Here is a 26,274-nt window from a genome sequence, read left to right as displayed (position 1 = left end):
TATTGCTGTATATTTTTCTATCGCCAGCAACAGAAACCAAATCTAGCTATCTCATCTAGAAGATGCAATATGCCCTGCTTATTGAAACATGCAGGCAGGCAAAATGGGATGACAGAAAATCAAGGGAAGGGGGGTATAAAGAGAGGGAAAGACAGAAAGGAAATTCCCTGTATGCTCTTCCTGTGGTCAAGTCCAAACAGGCAACGCTTCATTGAGGGTGAAGCATGTATAATTTTGTGTGGTTCTGGGGTATCCAAAAACCTGCAGGTAAACCCTCCCTATATCTACCCCCAACAGAACTGCCTAGACATAATATGGCTGGAAATTGTCTCAGAACTGGATTTTTTTGTGCAGTGTTCAGTGGAAGTCATGCTCGGATTTAAAAGCAACATGTGGTTTTAAAAGATCCATGCAAATTGTCCCATACAGAGACACAAACCTTTGTTCTGGTGGACAGCATGAAATTCAAATCAGGCTGGGGTGGATCTTTTTGTTCACATTTGTGTTGCTGTCAAGATGTCAAATATGCTAAATAAAACGACTGGGAAATCACACACCCTAATGTACATTAAACATTGTGTACAGTAAGCAACGGCAAAAATTGTTTTGGTTCACTAATATGTGTACTTCTAAATTCTGTATGTAGTGTAACAGCTGCATGTAAATGAGAACGGAATATGGAATATTGTTTGGGCAACAGTCAAATGGTGGTGTTTACCAACTGAATTGTCTTTGGATGTGTAGGACAGTATAGCAGAATGAAAATATTCACAAATGATAAACTAAAACTTTCTTTCCCCTCTAGTTGAAGGACTATATGTGGTGACATAATATCTAATTCTTATGAGTGACATCTCATCTAGCTCATGCTCTGATCTGTCCCTCCACCAGCAAAATGACTCAAATGCATATAAATACACATGCTAATTAAATCTGATTTTTTAAAGGGGGCATTCATGCCCACTTGGTGGGGTTCCACCCACAGACTACAGCCCAGATCTGCTGCGGAGAGGCTTGTGGTGGCAAAGCCATGATTTAGGTTGTTTTCGTTCTTTTGAAAGTGAGTTGTTCATGCTATCTCAACTCAATAGAAGGCATTTCTTTTTCTTTTCTTTTTTAATGAAGCATGCCATCAGCAACAGCCTCCTCCAGTAAAAGATTTCCCGTTGTGAAATGAGTGCAACTCTGAGAAGGACCTTAATATACACCTACTGCAGCCAAAACTAATGCAGCTGTGATAGGGATGTATTCAGACAACAATAAAACAGGATAGGCACACTGGTTGAGTGAATGATACTGATCCACTGCACATTTGCTGAATAATTTATTTACTTAAAAAATATGTATTTTATTAATAAATTACTTAATAATTACAAAGGGAGAAAGATGCAATAGATCACAACAGTGCCCGTCCATTTTATTCAGCCACATTGGTTCCGAAAGTGTTTTTTTTTTTTTTTTTTTTTATCATTTATTTTTTTCCATAGGGAGTAATACATAAAAGAGTTGAGAGCCATGAACCAAACTATACAGTTCTGAGATGAATCACAACATTACAAACTTCGATTTGAAGTAAAAAGGTATTTGAAAATCGGACAATAAGATAAAGTTTAAAAACAAGACTTTGAACATGTACTGTGAACAGTTTTAATGAGGGAATAAACTACAATTGCATGAAGCAATGAAAATGATGTAATCAAATAAAAATGATGGAAAAATATAAAAAACAATCGATTTTTTAAGTTGTTAATTATTAGCATAGAATCAATATATTGTAAGTATATTGCAAAATATTTATAATTATAGAAATATATAAGTAATTTGAGAGAGTTGGTAGACCAACTCGATTGCAGCATTCACAGTGCGTAATGGGAATGGGCGGTCGCTGCAGAGCTCTTTTGGCGCACTTTTTTGACCACGTTTTTCTGATTGGTGGATCTGTCTTTGCTGGATTATGGGTAGTGTAGTTTTTCACAACAAATGTAACTATCAAACACATTAAAAAAAAAAAATACTTGAAATAATGCAGACTAATGACTTCAACATAAGCATATACCATGCATTAACAACCTCGGAGTTCATGGTAGGTCTGTCTTTGAAGGTTTCTAAGTTATTGTTAAAAATGACTTTGGCTATGGAGAAAATGAATGGGATTTTTACTCCTGGAACCAGACTGTTGCTCTCTGTGTTATCAGGACATGATGATGTCTGGATTGGAACATGCATACCTATGGCTCTTATGTGTTACGAGCATGTGCATATGAGGAAAGCTTCAACAAAAGCTACTCAAAAACAAGGAACACTAAGTAGAAAACAAAGATCACTAGGCAAAAAAACAACTACTAGCAAGTCATTCTTTGCACAAATGCGACAGTTAGCTCATAAAATTAATGTGCAGTAAATTCAGCCAATACTTGTATCATTATAAATTTCGAGCAGTGACATAGCAGCATTGGTATTGATCGTGATCAGAAGAAAGTAAAGGAGAAGGGATGTACCTGTCTGCGTCTCCCTGTCCGGTGGAGGCATTGCGCTGTAAACTTTCCCGTACCATTGCCATGCCATCCGGCAACTGGTTCAACCGCCGTGTATACAGACTTAATCCGCCATCCGTCATGTACCTGACAGAAGAAAGGGAAAGACAGAGAGCATCAACTCTTTGCTTTATATACAGTACACATTAATTGAAAGATGTTAATGTAACACTAAAACAGGAAATTAAGAACACTCAAAAATAATGAAATCATATGTTCACAGAATTAAATTAAGCACTGATAATTTAAAATAATAAACTAATAGCAGCAATGATCCATTTTGATGCAGAAGTCAATTTGAAATACAGACTGTAAATGCTCAAATTCATTGCAGTGCTTATTAAAGGTATAGCTCACCCAAAAATGTACATTCTCTCATCATTAACTCACCCTCAATCCATCCCGGATATGTATGACTTTCTTTCTTCTGCAGAACACAAATGAAGATTTTTAGAAGAATATCTCAGCTCTGTAGGTCCATACAATGCAAGTGAATGGTGATCAGAACTTTGAAGCTCCAATTTGCACATAAAGGCAGCATAAAAGTAATCCATATGACTCCAGTGGTTTAATCCATGTCTTCAGAAGCTATCTAATCGGTTTTGGGTGAGAACAGACCAAAATGTAACTCTTTTATTCACTGTACATCTTGCCATTGCAGTCTCTAGGCACTATCATGATTTCAAGCTCAATTACACTTCCTAGTGCTTGACACATGTGCAGAGCTAGACGGCACTATAAGAAGTGTAATCGAGCTTGAAATAATGATTTCCAAGGAGACTACTGATGTCAAGGTTTATAGTGAAAAAGGAGTTATATTTTTGTTCGTTCTCACCCAAAACTGATTGGATCGCTTCAGAAGACATGGATTAAACCACTGGAGTCTTAAGGATTCCTTTATTTCTGCCTTTATGTGCTTTTTGGAGCTTTAAAGTTTTGGTCACCATTCCCTTGCATCGTATGGAGTATTTGAGGTGAGATACTCTTCTAAAAATCTTCATTTGTGTTCTGCAGAAGAAAAAAAGTCATACACATCTGGGATGGCATGAGGGTAAGTATATAATGAGAGAATTTTCATTTTTGGGAGAACTATCTCCTTAATTTGCAGAACCAAATTTTGTATACTGATGCTTGAAATATTGTTTTAGTAATAAATTAATAATAATGCAAGGAATGAACTCTGTGACTAGGGTCATTAAGGACACTCAGCTCAGTCTTTGATCTTTCTGATTGTTTTTGGGGGCAAGTGGGATGTACAATGAGAAAGATCAGCAGCAGAACTAGAAATGGGTAACTCAGTCTTAACTAGATGAAACCTTCAGCTAATATTGCTCTCATGACATTCACACAATGCCATCCAGTGTTGTTTAGATAAAGGAAAAAAGATCCATCAAGTCTTTAGACAAGACTTCACTAGCCATTGCTGGTGATCATACACACACATGCACACACTTTATTAACAGAATTGATTTCAGGACATCTAAGAATGTCTCAAAAGGTAGGTTTTGTCTGATTTAAAACTTATCTTAGCAAACAATAAACCAATTTGACTTGACTTGTAACTGAACTCATCAGTTTACAAAGTTAGCCTGGTTATCCATGAAAAAAAAAAAAAAAAAACATGTAAAATCAGACACTAACTCACATCAAAAGTATTGTATGAATGTAAAACTAACCATGTTTTTTACTCAATCGCTAATTCCTTTATCCATTGATTCATTCATTCATAGGTGTATTTGATTTAGGCAGGTGAAAGGCCACTCTAAACCGGATACTTGCCCAAATAATTGCCCTGTCAACATATTCCTCACTGTTAGCAGTCAGTCACTCTCCTATTGTTCCCACAGGACAACTGCTATAAAATCTTCTGTCTTCAGTTAAAGCTGAAACAGGCTTATGCAAGGTAAGGCAGGTGTGTGTGTGCATGTGTGTGTGTGTGTGTGTGTGTGAGAGAGAGTCGGTACAGCGCATCTTTTTGTAAATTCCTGTCACATCATATTGAGAACAAGCTGAAAGAATACTGTGGGTTTATAAGCATGAATTTCCTTTAAATACCACCAACTCTCAATTTCTCTCCTCATTGCTGAGATTGTAAGTATTGATGGATATCATAAGGACATCAATATCAAAAGTATAAAAGTTAAGTCAAAGTAAAATGCTGTCTCTATGTGACTTTTACCTTTAAAATCCAGCACAGTATAATTTACATTAATTAAATAACAATTAATTTATTAAAAAGTTGACAATTAAATAATCAACAAAAATATTAGAGGTCCAAAAATATAAGCTTAATTTACTTTATGTACAGTAAACTTTTGTTCTGTTGATTTTGGTGTTAAAAAAAAAAAATTAAATTAAATTGCATTTTAATGAGATTCACCCTCATACACAGTACCATGGGATACCATGATTAGGTGTCTTTAACTACTATGTACTAACATTAAAATACATATAATACAATGTATTTATTGTGTAACTACATGTTGTTCTGAAAATTTTTCTTAAGATTCACATTTTCTGCAACTGAAATTTAAGTACTGGTTTAGGAGGTTAAGGGTTTGGGTAAGGGTTGGTTTAGGGTTAAGTTAAAGGTTGGTTTAGGGTTAGGTTAGGGGTTTTGGGAAAGGGTTGGTTTAGGGTTATAGGTAAGGTTAACAGTATAACTACAGATATAATTAAATGTAGGTACTTTAAATGTAAGTACAATGCAACAAAACATATGTACATAGGTATATTGTATCAAACGCTTAAGTATATAGTAGTAATATATAGTGGGTCTAAATGTTTAAACATTTTGTAAGTGTAGAAGTAATTAAAACCACAATTTATTGCTATTACAAAAAACTGGGTTACGCCGAGCAGTAACCTTTTAAAGCAATAATGGTGATGTAACAAAGCCAGGCTTACAGAACAGCAGACGTACCTTTCACTGTTAAACTTCCATCAGGTTTAGATCCATTCACCAAAACACATGACTGACCACTGAACAGGTAAGATCTTTTGCGATGTCAATGGTTTGAAATCTCCTCTTATATACACTTTCTTAATCTACTATGTGTTTGTGTTAGTGTGTGTATGCGCATGTGTGGTTATGAATATTTTGCATTTGTTTTCTCTATGTTTATGGAATTCAGTCCATGTCTCTCTGCTTCTATCATGTGTGCGTCTGGCTGAAATTTGTGCCAGTATGCTGGACTGTTTAGTGATGAGGGAGGAGGCTAAACCAACCACCCCCTTCCTGAACATACACACACCCTCATGTAAACACAACCCCACATCCGTGAGCAGAACGGACCATGAGAGCCTGGAGGGGTTTTGGGAGAGGGGCAGCACACAAAGAGAAGAGGGGAGTGAGAGAGAGGGAACAGCAAAGAAATTTCAGAGAGGAAAAAGACATCCAACACTAAACTGATGCCATATACAGTATGTAGATTCAATGTTTGAGCTTGACATTTGAGGAGAAGAGAGGATGGCGACAGTTAAAGAACAAAGATGTTACGAAAGGTAGGGAGATAAATTAATTGACACTAAATGCGGAACATTAAAACAAGAATTCTGGAAAATTATATATTACAGAGACACTGAAAAGGACAAAAGAAAAGTGGGCTTTTCAAACGTATTTAATACAGAGGTCTGAGGACAAGGCATATACTCAAAGACTGAGAAAGAAAACTGCCTCTGAATGAATAAAATGTTGTATAGTAGTTCCAAAAACCTGTGCACGACTTCCTTTTAGCTTAAACACATATGAAAAGTGTTTGGCCATTGCAGAATTCTTTGCTTTCTTGCTCATCCTAGTCAAAACCACACATTCATATGCAAGTTGTTAACCTTTTTATTTTTTTGTTTAAGGTTTAATACTTCAGCAATGATAAATTATGAGATTAGTGATTACTATCAATAAAATGACTAGTTATCGTGCAATTGCAGGTTTTTAAATTCACACCTTGGAAACTATTGTGTGTAAACAGTGACTATATGCGTGACCTGACCACTAATATCTTTGTTTGAAGAGGAACACCAAGGCCTTTGCATGTACATTTTGACTTATTGGAGCACACCATTTATTTGTGGACAAACACCGACACAAACACAAAAGGCTGAACAAACTAAAAGCCCTAAATTCCCTTTGCTTGTGTGAGACTATACTACGGTTGAACTTTAAAGAGATAGTCCACCCAAAAATTTAAATTCTCTCATCATTTACTCACCCTTATGCCATCCCAGACGTGTATGACTTTCTTTCTTCTGCAAAACACAAATTAAGATATAGAAATATAATTCTGTTGGTCCATTCAATGCAAGTGAACTGTAGTCAGAACACTGAAACTCCAAAAAGCCCACAGAGGCAGCATAAAAGTAATCCATACGATTCCAGTGATTAAATATATGTATATCTTTAAAAGCGAAATGATAGGTGTGGGTGTGAAACAGATCACTATTTAAGTCCTTTTTTACTCTAAATTTTCCTCCCTGCCCAGTAGATGGCGATATGCTCAAACAATGCAAATAACCAAAAATAAAAGAAGAGAATGTGGAAGTGAAAGTGAAAGTGGAGATTTATAGTAAAAAAGGACTTAAATATTGATTGAAGTCACATTTCACTTGCATTGCTGAGATATTCCTCTAAAAATCTTCATTTGTGTTCAGCAGAAGACGGAAAGTCATACACATCTGAGATGGCATGAGGGTGAGAAAATGATGAGAGAATTTTCATTTTTGGGTGAACTATTCCTTTAACCAATATTCACTACCACAGATGGCACACTTTCTTGTGTTAAATGCATCTTTACTTCACTGGAATGTCAGGGCCTAACATGTGTACCAGCCTACGTACTACATATATATATATATATATGTTAGCCATTTTTTAAGATATACACATTTCAATTTCATAACAAAATGCCAACAAATAAAATTTTGTAATGCTTAACAAAATTAAATTAATAAAACTTTAAATATTTAGGTTTTTTATTTTATTTTACTAATGATTACTCAATTCAATTTGATGGAATTTTGTTTTGAAATTGGAATGTGTATCTCTTTCTTTTTCATTAATGTGGAGACCATATCCATCTCAGCATGATATAGTATGTATGATGTAAAGTCAAAACCCTGTAGCTCCATTGTCAAAGTTCTGACAAGAACACAACAGAGGAAGCAGATCATATTGGGTTAACCTGAATGTTCATACTTAGCCTGGGGCAACATTCATAAATGTTTTACCCATAAGTCTTGCTTCTGTTTGGATTGTGAAAACGTCTGATTGAGACTTCGGAAATCGGATCCAAGAACAGAACCATGAGAGCCTCTTTACGTAAGGGGTCTGGTTTAAACTTGTTAAAGATGTGCTTCATTTTATGAATATCTATACCCCCCCCCCCCCCCCACACCAAACAGCAATCTCACTTCCCCTAACAATACCTAAATGCTAATGACATCATCTATTGTGCAGGGGAGCCTCTGGTTAAAGAGATGTTTATCAAAGCACACAGGAGATTCCTCTCGACCTTTCAGGTATATGACAGGGTTAAGGGTTCCACATTCAGAATGTCACAATTGTGAAAACGAGAAAGAATATGTATGAATGTGCATTCATGTAACAGGATGTTGATGTCTGGATTTTTTTCAGACATTTAAATGGCACATTAATTCTCATTTAAGTAATCATTATTTTGAATCTAGACATGAGGGTTTAAAGCCAGATATAATTGCATCCTGACACCTGGCCTGTTCTCTATAATCTGGTAATGTTAGAAGCGCTAGAACGTTCTGTAGCTCTCAAACCTCACAGGAAGAGTGTGATTGAGGGAAATAAGAACAGAAAGGGTTTAAATTGCACACTATCACAGTCAAGGTATGCAAAGAGCTTGTTTGAGCATGAAGGGAGCGTTAAATCACCGTTACATCGCCCATTCAGTCTGTATACTCAGTACATGGGATATCAAATGCTTGTATTAAATGCTGAAGACCCTTTTATTCATGCCCAAATGGCCCAAGGTGACAGTGTTTATTGTATTTATGCCTTCACCTGCGTCATTAGACATCATAAGTGTATCTCACATACACCTCCGATTTAAAACCTACCCATGAGAACCAACATAACGTTATCAGATTCAGTGTCTGCGAGTAGGTTATTTGATTTGATTAGATTAGATATTAAGAATTATGTAAGGTTTGTACTAATATTTCTTTGTATAGTTAAGTGCTTCAGAGTGCTTGCAATGGAACATGTTTTACCCATTTATAATTTCCAAATTAAAAAGGGTTAACCTGAGAAAAGGTCTAGCATCTTAATGCATAAATATAAAAAACACTATCGCCCTCTAGTGGTTACTCTGCAGTAAAACACAACATATTCCATGTCCACATTCTAAGGTTCATTGGCCTTATTAATTTGAAAACTTGCTGCTTATTACAGTAATAAGAGATGATGATTGCACAGTCATAGTCCTCTGATGTTAAGGTTAGGATTAGGACTAATATAAGGATTAGGACTATGATTGGTTCAGGACCAACAAAAAAACAAAAAATATGTCTCACTTGAGTAAATCAGTGTTTCCCAAATTTTTCTTCCACGGCACACTTTTTACGATTAAAAAATAGCACAAAACACCACTATCCCAAATAACCATCATCAATAGTTTTCCTTTTCAAGATGTTTTCTGTCTGTCTTAGTAGCGTTTACTAATAATGTTTGAAATTCGGGTATGCAAAAAATGCGAGTAACATAGGTACGCTGTACAATGTGGTCACAGGTGACAAAAGCGCTAACTGGGTAATGAAAAACTAACAAATTTGCATCTTTTCCAAATTGTACATTTGTTCTTGCAAATTAATTCAGCAAATAAATTTTTTATGTATTTATTTACCGTATTTTCCGTAAATAAAGTTGCACCTGACTATAAGTCGTGCCGGGTCAAAATCGTGTTGTTGAGAGTTAAAAAAAAAACCAAAACACATATACTCTAAGTCGCATCTCTGTATAAATCACACTGACAGAGATTGGATCCTGCAGGCACTAGGACCTGGGAGCAGCCACCAGACTTCCCTTCAGCGGTCCAGATGTCAAACGCGCTCGGTGAAGTGGAAAATAAACAGCTTTTAGAGTAAAACAATACACCTGTTGTATTCTATTCATTCATCAATGCCAACATTTTTCTTTTTTCGAGAATTTCAGCTTATAATGAGACTTTTTTTAAGACATTTTTTTTTAGACAAAAACATATTAAAATGACTAACTCGGAAATTAAAATCATATAGGTGTATACAAGTAATTGTTTTGTGTGAACTGAAATTTTTTGAATCATTTAAAGCAGAAATTTGTTATTTCTGTGCCAGTAGCCTCACCAAACAGAATTGCAAAAATAAGCATTGTTTTCAAACAGCTTTTCTGAACACTCCCCCCATCTGCCATTGGTCAAGTAAACAAGTACAGGCTGCTCAAAATAAATAGAGCAATTTTTATAGCACCAAAGAGATACGGTGTTTCCAGGTTTCCAGAAAATCAACCTACGAATGGCTTACTTATAGCTGCCTCTGCATAATAAGCTGGGATAGGAGAAAGTATTTTAACATCAAGAAAGCTACACACTTCACCTTTAATAGATTCAGACAAAAAAATAAAAATAAATTAGCATCACATCATTGACCCATTAACAAACAATAAAAACATTTCACACTCACCCGCTGGTCAGCTCATCAGCCCGGGTGTTCTTCGCCAGCACATCTCCATCACTCATGTAGCCGCTCATTTCCAGACCCACGCCTGCCAGCTCCAGATCCTCCACTCTGTCTCCCAGCTCCAGGCCACAGAGGGCGCTGCCACGTGCTGCCAGCTGCTTCCTGAGAGGAGCCTGGTACAGGTATCGGCCCTGGCTGGACGTCACCCCTCCGCTCCGGGACTGGTACCCATTCCCGACCGAGGGTGCGTCTCCCGCTTGTAGACGGGGACTGGACTGGCCCATGCGACTCACCCAGGACAATGGTGCAGACCTAGATGCCATGCTGAGGATGCTGCGACTGCTCGTTTCAGTGGTCACACTGCCATCAAAAGTGGTCTCCAGTGTGCTGAGTGAATGAACATTTAATGCTCAATTAAAGTTTAGTGCATCAACAATGTTAAACAAACAGCTTCAAACGATTACCACATGTCTAGCTTGATAATATTGATGGAATTGTTTTACAGGAAATATAGTAACATGGTTCTTTTTTATGATGGCGGTGGTAATACCAAGTTACCACAGTTTTATTTTAGTATGGTATTTTAGAAGCTGCAGTTGCAATCAAAATTATTCAACCCCCCCAAGACAGTAAGTATTTACAAAGGTAAGCTTTTCTGATGACCCAGAATTTTTAAACTTTTATTTAAAAAGTTTAAAGAGATTATTTCAGGAGATTATTTCACTACACAAGAAAGGTCATGGCTAAAAGTACATTTCCAAGGCACTTCAATTTCCAATAGACAAAGCTGGCAGCACCATTCATACATTTTTTTAAATATGGTACAACAGCAACCTTCTTGGGGTGTGAAAGAAAGCAAAACTTCACCAAGTAAAATGTTGACTTGAATATTCAAGATGGAATGTGGAAAGACCTGTGGAGTCCTGGAAGAAGGTTTTATAGATGTATGATACTAAACTGAAAATGAGTTTTAGACCCATGGGTCAGCAGTATGTCTGGAGTAAGATGACAAGGTGATGACAAGAACGAAACCATCCCCACAGTCAAGCATGGAGGTGGGTCAGTCCTGTTATGGGGGTGTTTTCTGGCTGCAGGAAACGGCTATCCGGACTAAGTGACTGACACCATGGATTCTTTCTGGTATCCGGCCATTTTGGCATGAAAAATGTGATGCCTTCAGTGTGTAAATTAAAGCTAGGTGATCACTGGACTTTCCAGCAAGACAATAACACCAAGGATACATCCAAGTTGTCCAAAATCTGGTTCAGGGATAGGTTGTGGAATGTCCTTAAATGGCACTTTCAGTCCATCATTAAAATCCCATTGCAAACCTTTGTTGGGATTTCAAGGAAGCAGTGGCAGCACAGAAACCAAAGAATGTCAATGAGCTGGAAGCTTTTGCTCATGAGAAATGTGTAAAAATTCTAATAGAGAGGTGTCTGAAGCCTGAAACATTTATTTGCTGTTATTAAGGATAAAGGATGCTCCACAAATGATTGACTTTGGGGGTTGAATATTTTTGACATGACATTTGTGGAGACAATTAGTTATTTTTTATTTTAAAATTTGGGTAAACTGAACTCTTTGTTGGGTAAACTTACTTTGACTCTTTACTTAGGTTTTAGTTGATGTGTTTTAATTCACATCACCAGAATGTATTGCTGGTCAGGGGGGTTGAATAATTTTGATTGCAGCTGTATCTTGGTATTTGCCTCAGATTCAGTTACATTTAATATAGGGCTGGGACTCCTAATATAGTGCTTTAAAATTATGGCATAGTCAAGTAATTCTTTGTTTTGATTGTCCTGACACCTCAGGGAACAAAATGCCTTTTCAAAATGCCTTGTTGGAAATGCACTCTTTTGCCCTAAAATTGAGTTTAAAAGCACTTCACAGTTAATGCAATATGGCATCATAGCAATACAGTCTGAGTCAAATACATGACTACTCAGGAAGAGCAACAATACAGTTCTTAAGAGCAGACAGAAGGAGAAAGTGCTACATCATGAAGTCATTTTCGAACACCATCAGCCATATATGGGGGGTCTGTCATACTCTATTCGTTTTGAAAAACAGAATCATTTACAGTCAGACAACTGTAAAAAAGCTGAGCAAGGAATGGTTACTCATCACTGTCTCAAAAGAGAAAAGAACTGCTAGAAAAAAAATCTGTGTCTTTGGGTTGGAGGGTTAGGGGAAATACGTTTTCTGATTTTTTCAAGCTGAGATCCAGAAGTCGTTTAAATTACCTTAATGCTGCCCTTATGTCCTTTATAAAGCTTGGAAGTGTTGGTTTCCATTGACTTTCATTGTATATATTCACATCAAATGTCCATTAAAATATCTTAGTTTGTGTTCCATTAGAAGAAAGACATACTGTATGTCGTTTGAGAGGGCATAAGGGTGAGTAAATGATGAGAGAATTATCCAACCTAGTCTCATAGTATGGATGTTACTATAACAACATTTTTGCAAACTTCTACGTGCCGAATTCTACATTTCATCGCAGTTTACTAGTGAAATTAACAGAGGCACTACAACAATTCTGTGTTTTATATACTTTCACACAAATCACGAGTACAACAGCTGATTATGACTTCATAAACACTTATTTTTCACACTATTACTCTCACAGAGTTATGTAATGATAACGAAACACTATACATTTTAACGCTTGCTTTATAGACTCACCTACATTTACACACTAATTCCAATGGGTTTAGCATCTTTTAGTAAGACTGTAGTACGAGACCAATTAAGCCCGACATGTGAAACAAAAGTGTCATAGAAGCGACACAAGATGATGTGGTTGCTTCAGAAAATGTGATTTTCATATCTCATTTTGTTTTAGGACACTATCGGTTAGGTTTAGGCGTTGGTTAAGGGTAAGGATGTTTGTTTTGTTCACCTCTCATTTGCTTTTAGGACACTGTTAGTTAGGTTTAGGTTTGAGTTTTAGGGAGATACGTTTTAATCATTAAACCCTCCATTTAATTTTCACCTTAAAAATCTCGTCTGATTACGACACCATTTCTCTCGCTTTTGGTGCCCTCCCCGGACATTTCACTGAGAACTGCAGCCAAACGTGTAATAAGGCACGTCATTTTGTTTTGAAAATAAATTATTTAAAAATAATTATTAAAAATATAGGGTTTTCAATGGTTCTTTGAAGCACCTTCAGGTCTTCAGGTTCAGGTCACTGTGTAAAGGGTTTTTTAAGTTGGCTATATGCTTCTTTGGAGATTGGAGAAGTTCTTGATGTTACAGATTATAGGTTATAGATCGATGTTATGTTATTAGTTTTTCAGATCAGTGTATTGGTTTCAGGGTTCTTTCAAGCCCCAGTTTATAGATGGTTCCTTTGTGAAGCCTGTGGAAGTTCTCATATTGCATCAGGCTGTAAAACCTTTTAGGATCTAATTGAAACATATCACAGTAAATCAGTCTGCATCTCAAGAGATCTAATCAAAAAACACCAGTGACAATTTCCCATTTAGCTTCTAATCGTATTAGCATCTATATCCTCAAACATACTGTATCTCTGTTAACATATGATGTCTTATTCATACGTGCACTACTTTAATCTATTTAATTTGGTTTAACCAATTTCTCCTTTAAAAAGCTCATTTGACATTTAATGTCACATAACATATTTATAAATGTCTACTACACCTATGTGGAAAATGGGGTTTTAAAATTAGATACGATTTTCAGCTACTACCTGTGCGTGATTTGCGTCCCACGCAAACTAGACATGGTCTCTTCCAGATTCTGCCGTAGGTCAGCAATGTTTTTGACAGTCCTCAATCGTCTGGTCTCAGGATCTTCACCTGAATATGATATATCATTATTTATGTCATTTATTTCTGTAAACCGTTCTTGACATCTTTACGTTCAATTGGACAATTTAAGAGTTCATGTAAATTTAAAGAGACAATAAAACAATTTTGGCTTCTTAAAATGTGTCAGTTTCGTGAATTCAAAAGAAAAAGAAAGTTCTAAATAGTCATCAAGGTTATTGTATTTGGACTAATTTGTATGATTTAATTTTTCCCTACTCAATACAATTAATTCCTTTGAGCATTAGGGTTTACAGTGTATTGCATGGAAACAAATCTTTAGAACTTCAATCAACCTCAATCAACAATACCTCAAAATTAGCAACATTCGTTAATACATATAGATCATCATTATGAAAAAAAAAAAAATTGTAAGCTATCAGATTAATAAATTCACCCCTCATTAAATATTGAAAAAGTTACCTGACAGGTCCTCTGTAGAAGTCTGGTTGATCTTATTCAAGCTGCTGGAGTCACTACCAAGACATCCAGAACTCGGGATTGTGCTAACGTTTCCATCTGCCTCACTCTGAGACCTAAAAAAGAGGCATTCAAAATAAAAAATAAAAATAAATAAAAACCTTTCAGTCATGTAGATGAACTTACACATTACACACTTATTCCCTGTGACAGTTTGGCTAGAATTGGTCATGGCCTGACTAACAGAATCCTTTTAGGAAAACAAACACAGGGCAAAGAGTATGTTTCAGAGGAAATACCAGTCAAACTTTTTACAGCTGAGCCGGACGGGGAGTCGTTATACACATGTGAGCATGCATGTTCACTTACTAGGGTGGTTAGCAATGAGTTTTCTAATGCAAATAGTCTCATAATATGAAGCAAATCAATAAGAGACTTAAGACTATAAAATAAGGACACTTCAAAAAATTGTGCTTCCACTTTTCTGAGCAAAACCCACTGCCACACTGCTAGGGTTTTGATATTGGTTGCCAGGCCTTGCTATGCATTTGCTAAGGTGTTCTGATTGGTTTTTAGCATGTTATGTGTTTGCTAGAGAGTTCTGTGTGGTTGCTTTGATGTTTCCAGGAGGTAGCTAGGGTGTACTGACTGGTTGTTTACCAATGTTGGTGTAATCTGATTACAAAGTAATTAGTTTATGTAATATAATTACTTTTATTGTCAAAACATAACATTTGAATTTTTTGTTTTTGTTTTGTTATCAAATTACAGTTACTGACTTTCACTTAAGGGGATAGTTCACCCAAAAATGAAAATTCTCTCATCATTTACTCACCTCACAGCATCCCAGACTTTCTTCTGCAGAACACAAAAGAAGATTTTTAGAAGAATATTTCAGCTCTGTTGATCGCTTCTGAAGTTATGGATTTAACCACTGGAGTTGTATGGATTACTTTTATGCTGCCTTTAAGTGATATTTGGACCTTTAAAGTATTGGTCACCATTCACTTACATTGTGTGGACCTAAGGAGCTGAGATATTCTGCTAAAAATCTTAATTTGAAAAGTCACATACACATCTGGGATGGCATGAGGGTGAGTAAATGATGAGAGAATTGTCATTTTTGGGTGAACTATTCTTTTAAGTTTATTGCTATTAAGTACATAACATATTTCTCAAATAATATTATTTATGCAGAATAAATGTTAAACATATGTATGTCTGCATTTCTATGACAGCTCAAGAGTCACTAACAAGTCACTGTAAGGGAGAAACATGATGTTGAGCGTATGACTGGTCATCCACCAGGTGAAAATCATAAGTCTGATCATTTAAAAAAGTAATAGCCCCTCTTCAATAATCCATACAATTTGAGATATCATTCACGTGCCAAGTTATGAAAATGCCTGTAACCCTAAAGCCCAAAGTATACTTTGGTTTTGACACAAACGCTTAGCGTCTACATACAGTCAGACTGTAGCCTTTCAAATATACTTAATTTGACTGTGTGCGCATTCACGGGCATTTGGCGCATGTACACTATGACTGCTATGAGATACTGAACTATTCATGAATTTAGACACATAAAGATGTCTTTATACTCCTTCAGACTCAAGTAATACAAATGCAGGTTTGCCCAGACCTCCTCACACATGCACTCTTGACGTGAACATCCACTGTTTTTGTTTCTACCTTCGTCTCTTAATGTTCAACAGCGATTACATCTTCTTCTAGCTCTACTTCGTGACAGCAAAGGCTCAATTGTGATTGCTGCCCCCTTGTGGACCCACTAATTAGTGCAGATAATTATAGGCACATGTGCATTCTGCATGTTCAGAGTAAGTGTGGTAAGAAAAATCGGGGAGCATACGTTCAGTGCACAAGCACTCTGCTGATGACGAAATTTGCATCACACGTCCTGTACACATACTGTAACGTTTTCCAGACTCTTAGTTTGGGTTGTTTTATATGCTGGGGTGCCAGAAAGGATTTCTGTCATTAGTTTAAGTTTGAGGTCATTGTTTAAGTCTCAAAGTAAAGAAAACATACAAAGATCTTGTGTCTTACACAAAACCCATAACTTAATGAGATGAGGATGTTACACACCAGTAATCAATGCAATAATACCAATAATAACCACTCTTAAATAAAAAGAAAAAAGAACATTAAACACAACAGGACTCAGATAAGGATTTGCATTCAAATCTGTATATTCAAAATTCAGCAAATTCAAGTGTCTCAAATTTGACTTTTGGTTAGAGAGGAAAGAAGAAAGAAAAAAGAAAAATTTTAGTCAGGACTCTTTGTTTAATAGTCTGGTACACATTTTCCGGGACTTCTTAGGCATTGGTATATACAGGGATGGAGGCTCCCACTCCGTCAATCCAGTTCAGGTTTTGGAATTATACACTCGCATTACTGTTTTCCCTGCAGTGTCTCAACGACTGTAAGCTAGTCACATAATGACGAGGATACTTTCCTTTGCTTAATCCAGGATGCGCGATCACAGTATAATGCTGATGGTAAGCACTCTTGCCATGGATAAAACAATAAATGGCCACGGCAGTCTTCAAGAGGAGCTCTGCGAGGTACACTCAATGCCACCTGACAGCCGCCGCCATCTTGCCGTGGGTGACGCACGTCAATCAGATAAAGGTAACTAGGGGCTGGACTAAAAACGTCACAATCTTGATTCGGGCCATATAGAACGATGACTGTAGATCCATTGAATATTGACATTTCTTTGATATTTATGGATAATGATCACAGATTCATTTCCCAGATGAATGATGACTGATAAATGCAAGACAGATGAACAATTAATTGAAATTAATTTATTTATTTCATCATGACATCGTCAAAATACGCTATAGTGTTCGCATCTGACCGAAGTATACTTTGGGCTTAAGTATGAGCCATAGTAGTAGTGATGCTTGCCTTGAAAACAGCACTAAATATTTATCTCAAATGATTCAAAAGTTAACAATCAAAACCTGGTCTCAGTAAGACCAGTAAGTATTAGAAAGTTTCAGTAAGTCTTACCTGTACATAAAGGGTGCAACGGTGGCTGTATTAGGATGGCTGTATTGCTGCTGGGGCTGAGGGAGCTGCACACTGACTGTGTTGCTGGCTGTCGATTGTGTACTGCTTCCGTTGGCCACTGGGGCGGCGCTGTGTGTTTGATGTGCTTTGCCCTCAGTGGAAGCCAGGCTAGAAGAGGATGAGGAATTTCGCCTGTCCCTGTGAAGTCCCAGACCTCCTCCAAGACGCATACTGCGTGGCCTCTCATTGTCTTTACCACCGTGGGGCAACGCTGAGCTTTTCACTGCTCCGTTTCCTGTGGTTTTACTTCCTGGTTTTGGGATACCGCTTTGCACAGGGGCAGAGCCATCTTTCTTGGTACCGCCTGCTTTGCTACCTTTGGGTATCAGGCTTGCGATTTTAGAGGTTTTCCTGGGCTCTGCCTCAGAAGAAGCAACGCCACTTGAAGCAATGACTTCTTCATTAACTTCCTCTGTTTTTTCCGAGGCAAGGACATGCTTCAACCCCTCTTTTCCATTTTTATCTTTCTCCTTAGCTCGTTCTTTTTCTTTTTCCTTTTCTTTATCCACTGCCTTAGTTGAGCCTTTCTTCGCTGTGAGCGCCCGACTAAAGGTCCGTTGTGCAATGCCCTTCAAAGCAATCTTTGGGCTGCTGGTTGTCATCGTGACAGCACTCGAGCCGGGTCTGACGTTTCCATCAATTTCCTCCAGAGGTTCTTTATTCGAACCAGCTTCTACTCTTTCCAAAACCAAACCGGCATCTTTCCCTCCTGCCGTTGGTGTAATAGCACCCTCTGTTTGCGTGGAAGACTTGGAGCTTCCTTTGCTGTTGAAAAGTTTGAGTTTCTCCAACATGGACTTCTGAGGCAGAGCTTTAGGGGGCGGTTCTGCAGGCACAGGCTGCTTGGCTTGAACATCTGCCTTGATGGAGGTAGTGGTGGGTTTGGCGCTCTGAGATTTGCTTCTCCAAGGTTTGCTACTAGAGTTGGGCTGGGGGATGGCTGACGATGAGGATGGTAAAGCCACAGTGCTGGTGCTAACAGAGGTGCAGGTGGTCACAAGGGGTGACGGAGCGTGCTCAGTCAAGCCTTTAGGATGTGAGGTGACACTCTCGGATGATTCTGGAAGGAAATGACAAAATAGGTGGTGTTGAAACACAACAGAAGTGAAATATTAAAAGATAAAAGATGGGCAGAAATGGAAACTGAAGATCCTGAAAGGGATGTAACACAAATATTAACCCTCCTATGGTCTTCGATCATTTTTTACCAGAATCACTTTCGCTGATTTAAAAAAAAAAAAAAAACAAGTCTTGCGGTACAAGACTTGGTGACTTTTCCTCCACTTGCCATCTGAACATAAAAAAATAAATAAATAAATAAACACCTTCTGTCTTCGTGGTCAAAATTGATCGACCATTGAAAATTAATGGGAAAGACCATAACACAGAGCAATTTATTTTTTTTGTCAAATACAATCAATAAATTAGCCACAATGCAGGCAAAAACACAGCAAAATTAAAGGGTAAGACTATAAAACATCCAGAGTGCAAAAAATATACACCCAATCACACACACAAAAATGAACTGGTGAGATTATAACACAGAGCATTTTTTTTTATTTTTCAAATAAAACTATACAAAACAATACTAAACACACACACTCAGAAATTAAATAATCCATTTTAAAATGCTACACTTTGACAGAAATATAGTTAATAGTAGTGACTAAATATAAATTTACAAATGCATAACTTATGATAAATTATAAAATTGGGTTAAAAACAAGTGATCAGACAACACAGTAGGTGGCTGCATAGAACACTGCAGCCATCTACTGGATATTATTGTCACAACATGATTTTCAAGTCATGTTATTTATATTTTGTTCACCAGATGGCAGCAATCTGCCTCCAATATATGCCACATTCAAAAATTTTCCTCATGTTTCAACTTATAGAAGTGTAAGTTTTCATTGTACAAATGTTTCATAAGTTTGCTTATTTGCATATGCAAATGACTGATAAAACTGAGACATGTAAATAAGATAAAATTTGTATAAAATCCCAAAATAAGCACATCATTTTATTGTTATTACTTCAGGGAAGAAGTAATGGTATCATTACCATCATGAAAAAACAAACAAAAAAAAAACCCAAAGTTTTACCTTTGCCATTTCCGGTCAAAAATGACCAGGAGGACCAAAGGCAGGGCTTATTTATGAAGACCATAGTAGGGTTAAAACAAATTGAATCAAATGCTGAGAAAAACAAGAAGAGAGGCAAGGAAAGGATGGATTTTAACCAGGGATGTGTATTCACACTGTTCTCCCAGCCCATAAAAGGTTAGTTACTCCTGAGCCAGTGTCACTGTAATGTGCACAGCCCAGCTGAGATCCACTCTAAACTGTTTACACTTAAACAGTAAGCATGATTTTAATGTCCATTCAAGACAATCCAGCCCAAATTTAGCTACGGTACTATCTGACAAACACAGTCAAAACTTAAAAAGCTTTCCAACTTTGAATACTTGACAAATAAACTGTGGAAGATAAGCATGCAAAACCATAATAATTAGTGAATCAAAGTCGAGTATTACCCAGTGGTAATATGACGTGGCCATTGACAAAATAAACAAAAATAAACAATCGTGCAATCTGACACAGCATTTTTGGCCAATGAATTAAAAAAAATACAAGCTTTCAGAATGAAATTAGCTTATAGCTCACCCAAAGGAAATACTCAACTGTTTCCAAAAAGAAAATCATACAAGTCAAATTTATCTCAGAATCATTCACCTGGCTGGTCCATTTGTTAAAGTGCGCAAGTTTCATGGTCAGTGTGGCCTGTAGTGTCTCAGCAGCTAAGTGCACTCTCAGAAGTTAGTCTCCAAATAAAACTGTGACAGCAAACAGTGTTGAGTTCTCGCACAGAAACCCACCATCCCTCTCTCTCTAGCCCTCATTTAAACATCTCTCTCTCTGTCTCTCTACACGTCCAGATCTCCCACTCTCACACTCCCTCTCAGTCTCTCTCTCCCTCTCCTTATTGTGCCTCTATAGATCTTGCTCTCTCTATTTTGTCAGTGTGCTGGTGGTCCAGACCAAAAAACATCTAAAGTGCCAGAGAAAAAAAAAAAAAAATATATATATATATATATATATATATATATATATATATATATATATATATATATATATATATATATATATAGTTGAGTATATACTGTACCAACATTACTCAATTCATATAGTATGAGACTTTGCGGTTAAGCTATATGAAGCTATAAATGTATAATTACACTGAATGAATCGCCAGAGCTCCTAATGTTCATTATTTATCATTTTAAAAAACAATGCAAAATAAGAAAAATGGTCTACTGTTTATTAAGCTTTGGAATAAAATATGTATGAACTTTGTTAATACTGTCAACCATTCTGTGAAAGAACTTTTCATATCACTGCTGGAAATCGTGATCTATTCATGATCTGACGTGGGGAAAAACAGTGTTCTCCTCTCATTCAGTTTGGCATTTAATGAGCAGAGCAGAAATAAAGTAGCAATTAGGAAGTGATTAAAGTCCAATTAGCCATGCCAGCTGGAGAGAACTGGGTCAGACCGCTAATGACTTCCAATAGGAAGAGTGAGGAAAGAGGGGGCAGAGGAGAGGGCAGGTCATAAAGAAAAAAATACCTGGCTTAGTTATAGAGATTAAAGTTGGGAGAGAGCTGATACAACTAGATTTTTACATTTTCTTTAGAGGCGGTGCAACCATGATGCTAGGGTGCTGGGGGTGGTTGCAAGGGAATTGCTATGTGGTTGCTATGGTGTTCTGAGCATTTTTGTCTGTTTTTATTATTATTGTTATTATTTATTTATTTATTTGCATATTGCTATGCATTTGTTAGGATGTTCTAGATGGTTTCTACATTTCAAAAGAGTCCACTCCCAATTTCTATGATATTCGGGTCCCTAGATTTGGCTCGGTTCCCTAGTTTAATGTAAGTCTATGTAACATTTTCACTTAGAAAAGCAATAGCAAACCTCTCTTTTGAGGTGTCATTAATGTCTGCAGTGCAAACAGTGCAGGATGAGTTGTAAATGCTGAAGTAATACTAGGCTTAGGGTTTAAGAACAAATCTCTAACCCTAAGTATGAGCAATATAAATATAGTTGCTAGTCTTTTCTGTAGTTATCTTCCTCAAACAAACAATACTACGATAAACTGCAGACACCCATTACCGTGCATCATTCACACAACAAAAATGTTTCCAAGTGATCAGGAACCTCTAGAGCAACTTTCAGCCCTCAGGGTTTGTGGCCCTTACAGTTCCTCTTTAAGCCCATATTTAAGTGATTAAATCTCCACAGCACAATAATAGCTATCATTAGCCTCAAATGACCACCCTAGGAGAACCAACTATTATAGGGTTTATGCCATGTTTCATTTCGTACCTTGTCACTTAACTTCATTTCCGTTTTAAGTAATTTTTCATTGAATACATTTTGAATACTTTCAATCTACTAGGAATGTAGTTTATTTGCTGCCTTTGTCAAGAGTTCAGCCACTTCTGTTGATTGTGTTTTGTTGTCTTTGTGGCTGAGCTCTGACCCTCTTGTTTAGTGTCTTGTCTAGTCCATGTGAGAGTGCATGGCTCGTCCTTTTGGCGCTGTCACGCATTCTCTTGTCTAGTTGGTTACTGGCATGAGTGCATTGCTCTTATGTCATTCTTGCGGCATGCACTCCTGTCAAATGTTTTGTGTTTATCTCTCGCGACCCCGGGTGCGCTTTGCGTTGTGCTCGCTTTGTGCTGCGCGTCCGGGTCGCGATCTGTTGTCATGATGTGCTGGGGTTCGGCCGCTTCATTCTTGGTGCCTGCTTATTTGTGGCTGAACCCTCGCATAAATGTCCCATCTTGTCTGTCGTTTGGCATGAGTGCATGTTGCCTTTGTCTCTGGTGAAATGTGCTCATTTTATTCGGGTGTTGTGTCTGTGAGAGCGTGTTGCTTAGTTTCTGTATTGCCACGGGTCTCTTAGTCTTGCATCACATCCCCGCCTACTTATCTCATCATTATTAGTTTATTGGTTTCACCTGTCACTCATTTACCTGTTTGATTTCTCTCCTTTTATTAGCTCCTTGTGTTTGCTGTCCTGGGCTGGATTGTTTCATTCATTGGTTGGTTTCCTTCCATGTCAGTTCTGTTCTAAACGTATTTATATCAGTTGGTTTTGTTTGAGTTCTTTTCTCCCTTGAGAGAGTTTGTGTTATGTTTTGTTTTCTATTTTAAATAAAAGCTCATTGATGCCATCTGCACTTGGGTCCTTCCTTAAAACACCCCATTCCATGACAGCCTTAAAAGTCTTAAAGGAATAGTTCACCTAAAAATGAAAATACTCTCATTATTTATTTCTGTTCAGCACAGTGAATAATTACAATAGCGAATGTTTCGTCCAGAGGCAGTTAAAGTGATAGTTCACCCAAAAATGAACATTCTCTCATCCTTTACTTACCCTCATGTCATCCCAGATGTGTATGATTTTCTATATTCTGCAGAACACAAACAATGATTTTTAAAAAATATCTCAGCTCTGTATGTCCATACAATGCAAATTAATGGTGACCATGACTTTGAAGCTCCAAAAAGCACATAAAGGCAGCATAAAAAGTAATCTACAAGTTTCCACTGGTTAAATCCAAGTCCTTTTTTACTATAAATTCTCCTCCATGCCCAGTAGGCGGCGATAAGCAGAAATGAAATGTGAACTGCCAAAAACAAAAGAAGAAGAATGTATAAGTGAAAGTGGACATTTATAGTAAAAAAGGACTTAAATATTGATGTTTCACACCCACACCAATTATATCACTTCTGAAGACATGTATTTAATCACTGGAGTCGTATGGATTACTTTTATGCAGCCTTTATATGCTTTTTGGAGATTCAAATTTCTGGCCACCATTCACTTGCATTGGATGGACTAACAGAGCTGAGATATTCTTCAAAAAAATCTTCATTTGTGTTCAGCAGAAGAAAGAAAGTCATACACATCTGGGATGCCACGAGGGTGAGTAAATTATGAGACCATTTTCATTTTTGGGTGAACTATCCCTTTAAGTAAAATCAAAGTGGTGCCAAAATTACAACTGTAACTTTTTACAACAGTGATAAGTTCATTGCGTTCATCTGACAACTTTGATTTTTACTTATTGATGAAAACATTTGACTTATTGAGTAAACAAATCACAAAAAATATTACAACAAGCTATAGAGATGCTGTTATTACATAATGAAAATATTATTTGCAGTCAGTGTAATACCCAATAGCATCCAGTACCATGTAAAACATGCTTAATTGATACAGTTGAAGTGTTTCATTTCTTCCATGTTCAAATATTGTACATTCTTCTATTCCACTATTGGTAAGCCATTCTTAGGTTGATTCCCTCGAAAAGTGTAAATACTGTGGCTCTGTGCGCTACGTTTGAGCATCTCTACCAGCAGATTCCTCACAGTCATTATTTTTGCCATTCCGTTTGTGACACTAGTGCATACATGTTACAAACTTCACTGTAAACATTCTTCATTTTGAGCTGTCGACCTCTTTCCACCCTCCCTCTCTGTTGCTCTGCCCTCTCAGCTCATGTCATCTCAAATGAGGCTTATATGTGCTTTAAAATCCACAACAGAATCAATATGATGGCACACACACAGAACAGTTCAATTCTAGAGCTTGTCAAATGCTTGAACTCCTTCAAAATACACTCGCACAAATCCTCTGTTCTGTGATCATACGCCCTGGTCACTTTCTCACTCAGCTCAGCATTTGGGTCACATACACAGAATAACAGAGCTAAATGCATTATGGCAGAATCAGTCGGCTGACACCATTTACTTCACAAAATTTTACCATCACAAGACCAAACATCTGAACTCTTCAACCGCACACATGCCACACATTACAGCTGGAATATACAGTACAGAGGCCACACTTAAAAATGCATGAATGGCATTGTATTAGATGATAAAATATCAAACCAAAAAGCATTTCTTCTAGAGAAAGATAGCACAAGCACACTGTAAACCATCAGGTTTGAAATGATAAAACAACAGGTACAGTTTTTAAAATGAAGACAAAAAGTATTGTGACACTTTGTGGTTGTCAAATGTTAGAGGAATATGTCCATAGTTAATGTAATAAACTACAACTTTGATTACTCTGCAAGGACACCTATGTAATCTTGAGTGAAACTGACTTCTTACATCCACTAAAGTTCACCCCAACATGAAATATGATAGGTGTGGTTGAGAAACAGATCATTCCTTTTTACTATAAATCTCCACTTTCACTTTCACATTCTTCTTCTTTAGTTTTTCCCCACCTACTGGTCAGGGCTGGTCAAAGGTGGAGAATTGTTGTAGTCACCATACACTTGCATTATATGGACCTACAGAGCTGAGATATTCTTCTAAAAATCTTTGCGTTCTGCAGAAGAAAGAAACTCACACACATCTGGAATGGCATGAGGGTGAGTAAATGACGAGAGAATTTTCATTTTTGGGTGAACTATTCCTTAATTCTGTCATCATTTACTCCCCCTAATGTCATTCTAAACCCATAAAACTTTCCGACTTAGCTGTTAAATCTCATTTGCGCATTGCAAATTCAATCTTAGCGTATCAAAACGTGTCACACCAAGTTTGACGTAAATTACACCAAACAACACTGGTTTCGATTTGAGAGCTACGGTGGAGGGGAAGATTTTCAGTTCCTAACAACTGTCAATGGTCTGTTTAATAAACTGTTCATTCATAGCTGTTGTATGACTTTAGAAGACTTGTGTCAGGGTTTGTGCAGGGAAGAGACGAGAGAGTGAGGATCCAAATGCAGAACTTTAATTTGAACAAAAGAAGAGGATATAACAAAGAAGGTAATATACAAACAGGAAGGTAAAACAAACTCTATAGCCGTATGCTGGTTACACACTAACACAGAAACAAGAACGACAAAGGAACAGAGAAACTGAGGATATATATATATATATATATATATACACTACCGGTCAAAAGTTTTGAAACACTTGACTGAAATGTTTCTCATGATCTTAAAAACCTTTTGATCTGAAGGCGTATGTTTAAATGTTTGAAAATAGTTTTGTATACAAAAATATAATTGTGCCACCATATTAATTTATTTCATAATAAAACTAAAATTTAATTTAAAAAAAAGTTTTTGAAATTGATGACTTGGACCAAATAATAAAGAAAAGCATCCAATAAGTGCCCAACATAGATGGTAACTACTTCAGTACTGTTTAAAAATCATCCCAGGGTGATACCTCAAGTAGTTGGTTGAGAAAATGTCAAGAGTACATGTCTGCAAATTCTAGTCAAAGGGTGACTACTTTGAAGATGCTAAAATATAACACAGTTTTGATTTATTTTGGATTTTGTTTAGTCACAACATAATTCCCATATTTCCATTTCTATTATTCCATAGTTTTGATGACTTTACTATTATTCTAAAATGTGAAGAATAAAAATGATAATAAAGAATGAGTAAGTGTTTCAAAACTTTTGACCAGTAGTGTATATATATATATCACCGATCAGCCACAACATTAAAACCACCTGCCTAATATTAGGTCCCCCTTGTGCCACCAAAACAGCGCCTACCCGCATCTCAGAATAGCATTCTGAGATGATATTCTTCTCACCACAATTGTACAGAGTGGTTATCTGAGTTACCGTAGACTTTGCCA

The 26,274-nt window shown here is 36.9% G+C and overlaps 1 protein-coding gene across 1 annotated transcript in view; it reads right to left on the bottom strand.

The window, feature by feature from the left end:
* LOC127444711 (neuron navigator 2-like) overlaps nucleotides 1–26,274 on the bottom strand; it is a 150,070-nt gene that overhangs the window by 58,080 nt on the left and 65,716 nt on the right. Inside the window, exons 7-11 of the mRNA XM_051704262.1 lie at nucleotides 17,519–18,638; nucleotides 14,480–14,592; nucleotides 13,939–14,047; nucleotides 10,221–10,604; nucleotides 2,499–2,621 (exon numbers count right to left, since the gene is read on the bottom strand). Coding sequence (XP_051560222.1) covers nucleotides 2,499–2,621; nucleotides 10,221–10,604; nucleotides 13,939–14,047; nucleotides 14,480–14,592; nucleotides 17,519–18,638 — 1,849 coding nt within the window. The remainder of the gene's footprint in view (nucleotides 1–2,498; nucleotides 2,622–10,220; nucleotides 10,605–13,938; nucleotides 14,048–14,479; nucleotides 14,593–17,518; nucleotides 18,639–26,274) is intronic.

The sequence above is a fragment of the Myxocyprinus asiaticus genome, chromosome 1 (genome assembly GCF_019703515.2).
Source record: "Myxocyprinus asiaticus isolate MX2 ecotype Aquarium Trade chromosome 1, UBuf_Myxa_2, whole genome shotgun sequence".
Taxonomy (NCBI): domain Eukaryota; kingdom Metazoa; phylum Chordata; class Actinopteri; order Cypriniformes; family Catostomidae; genus Myxocyprinus; species Myxocyprinus asiaticus.
This window is presented reverse-complemented; position numbering and strand designations above follow the sequence as displayed.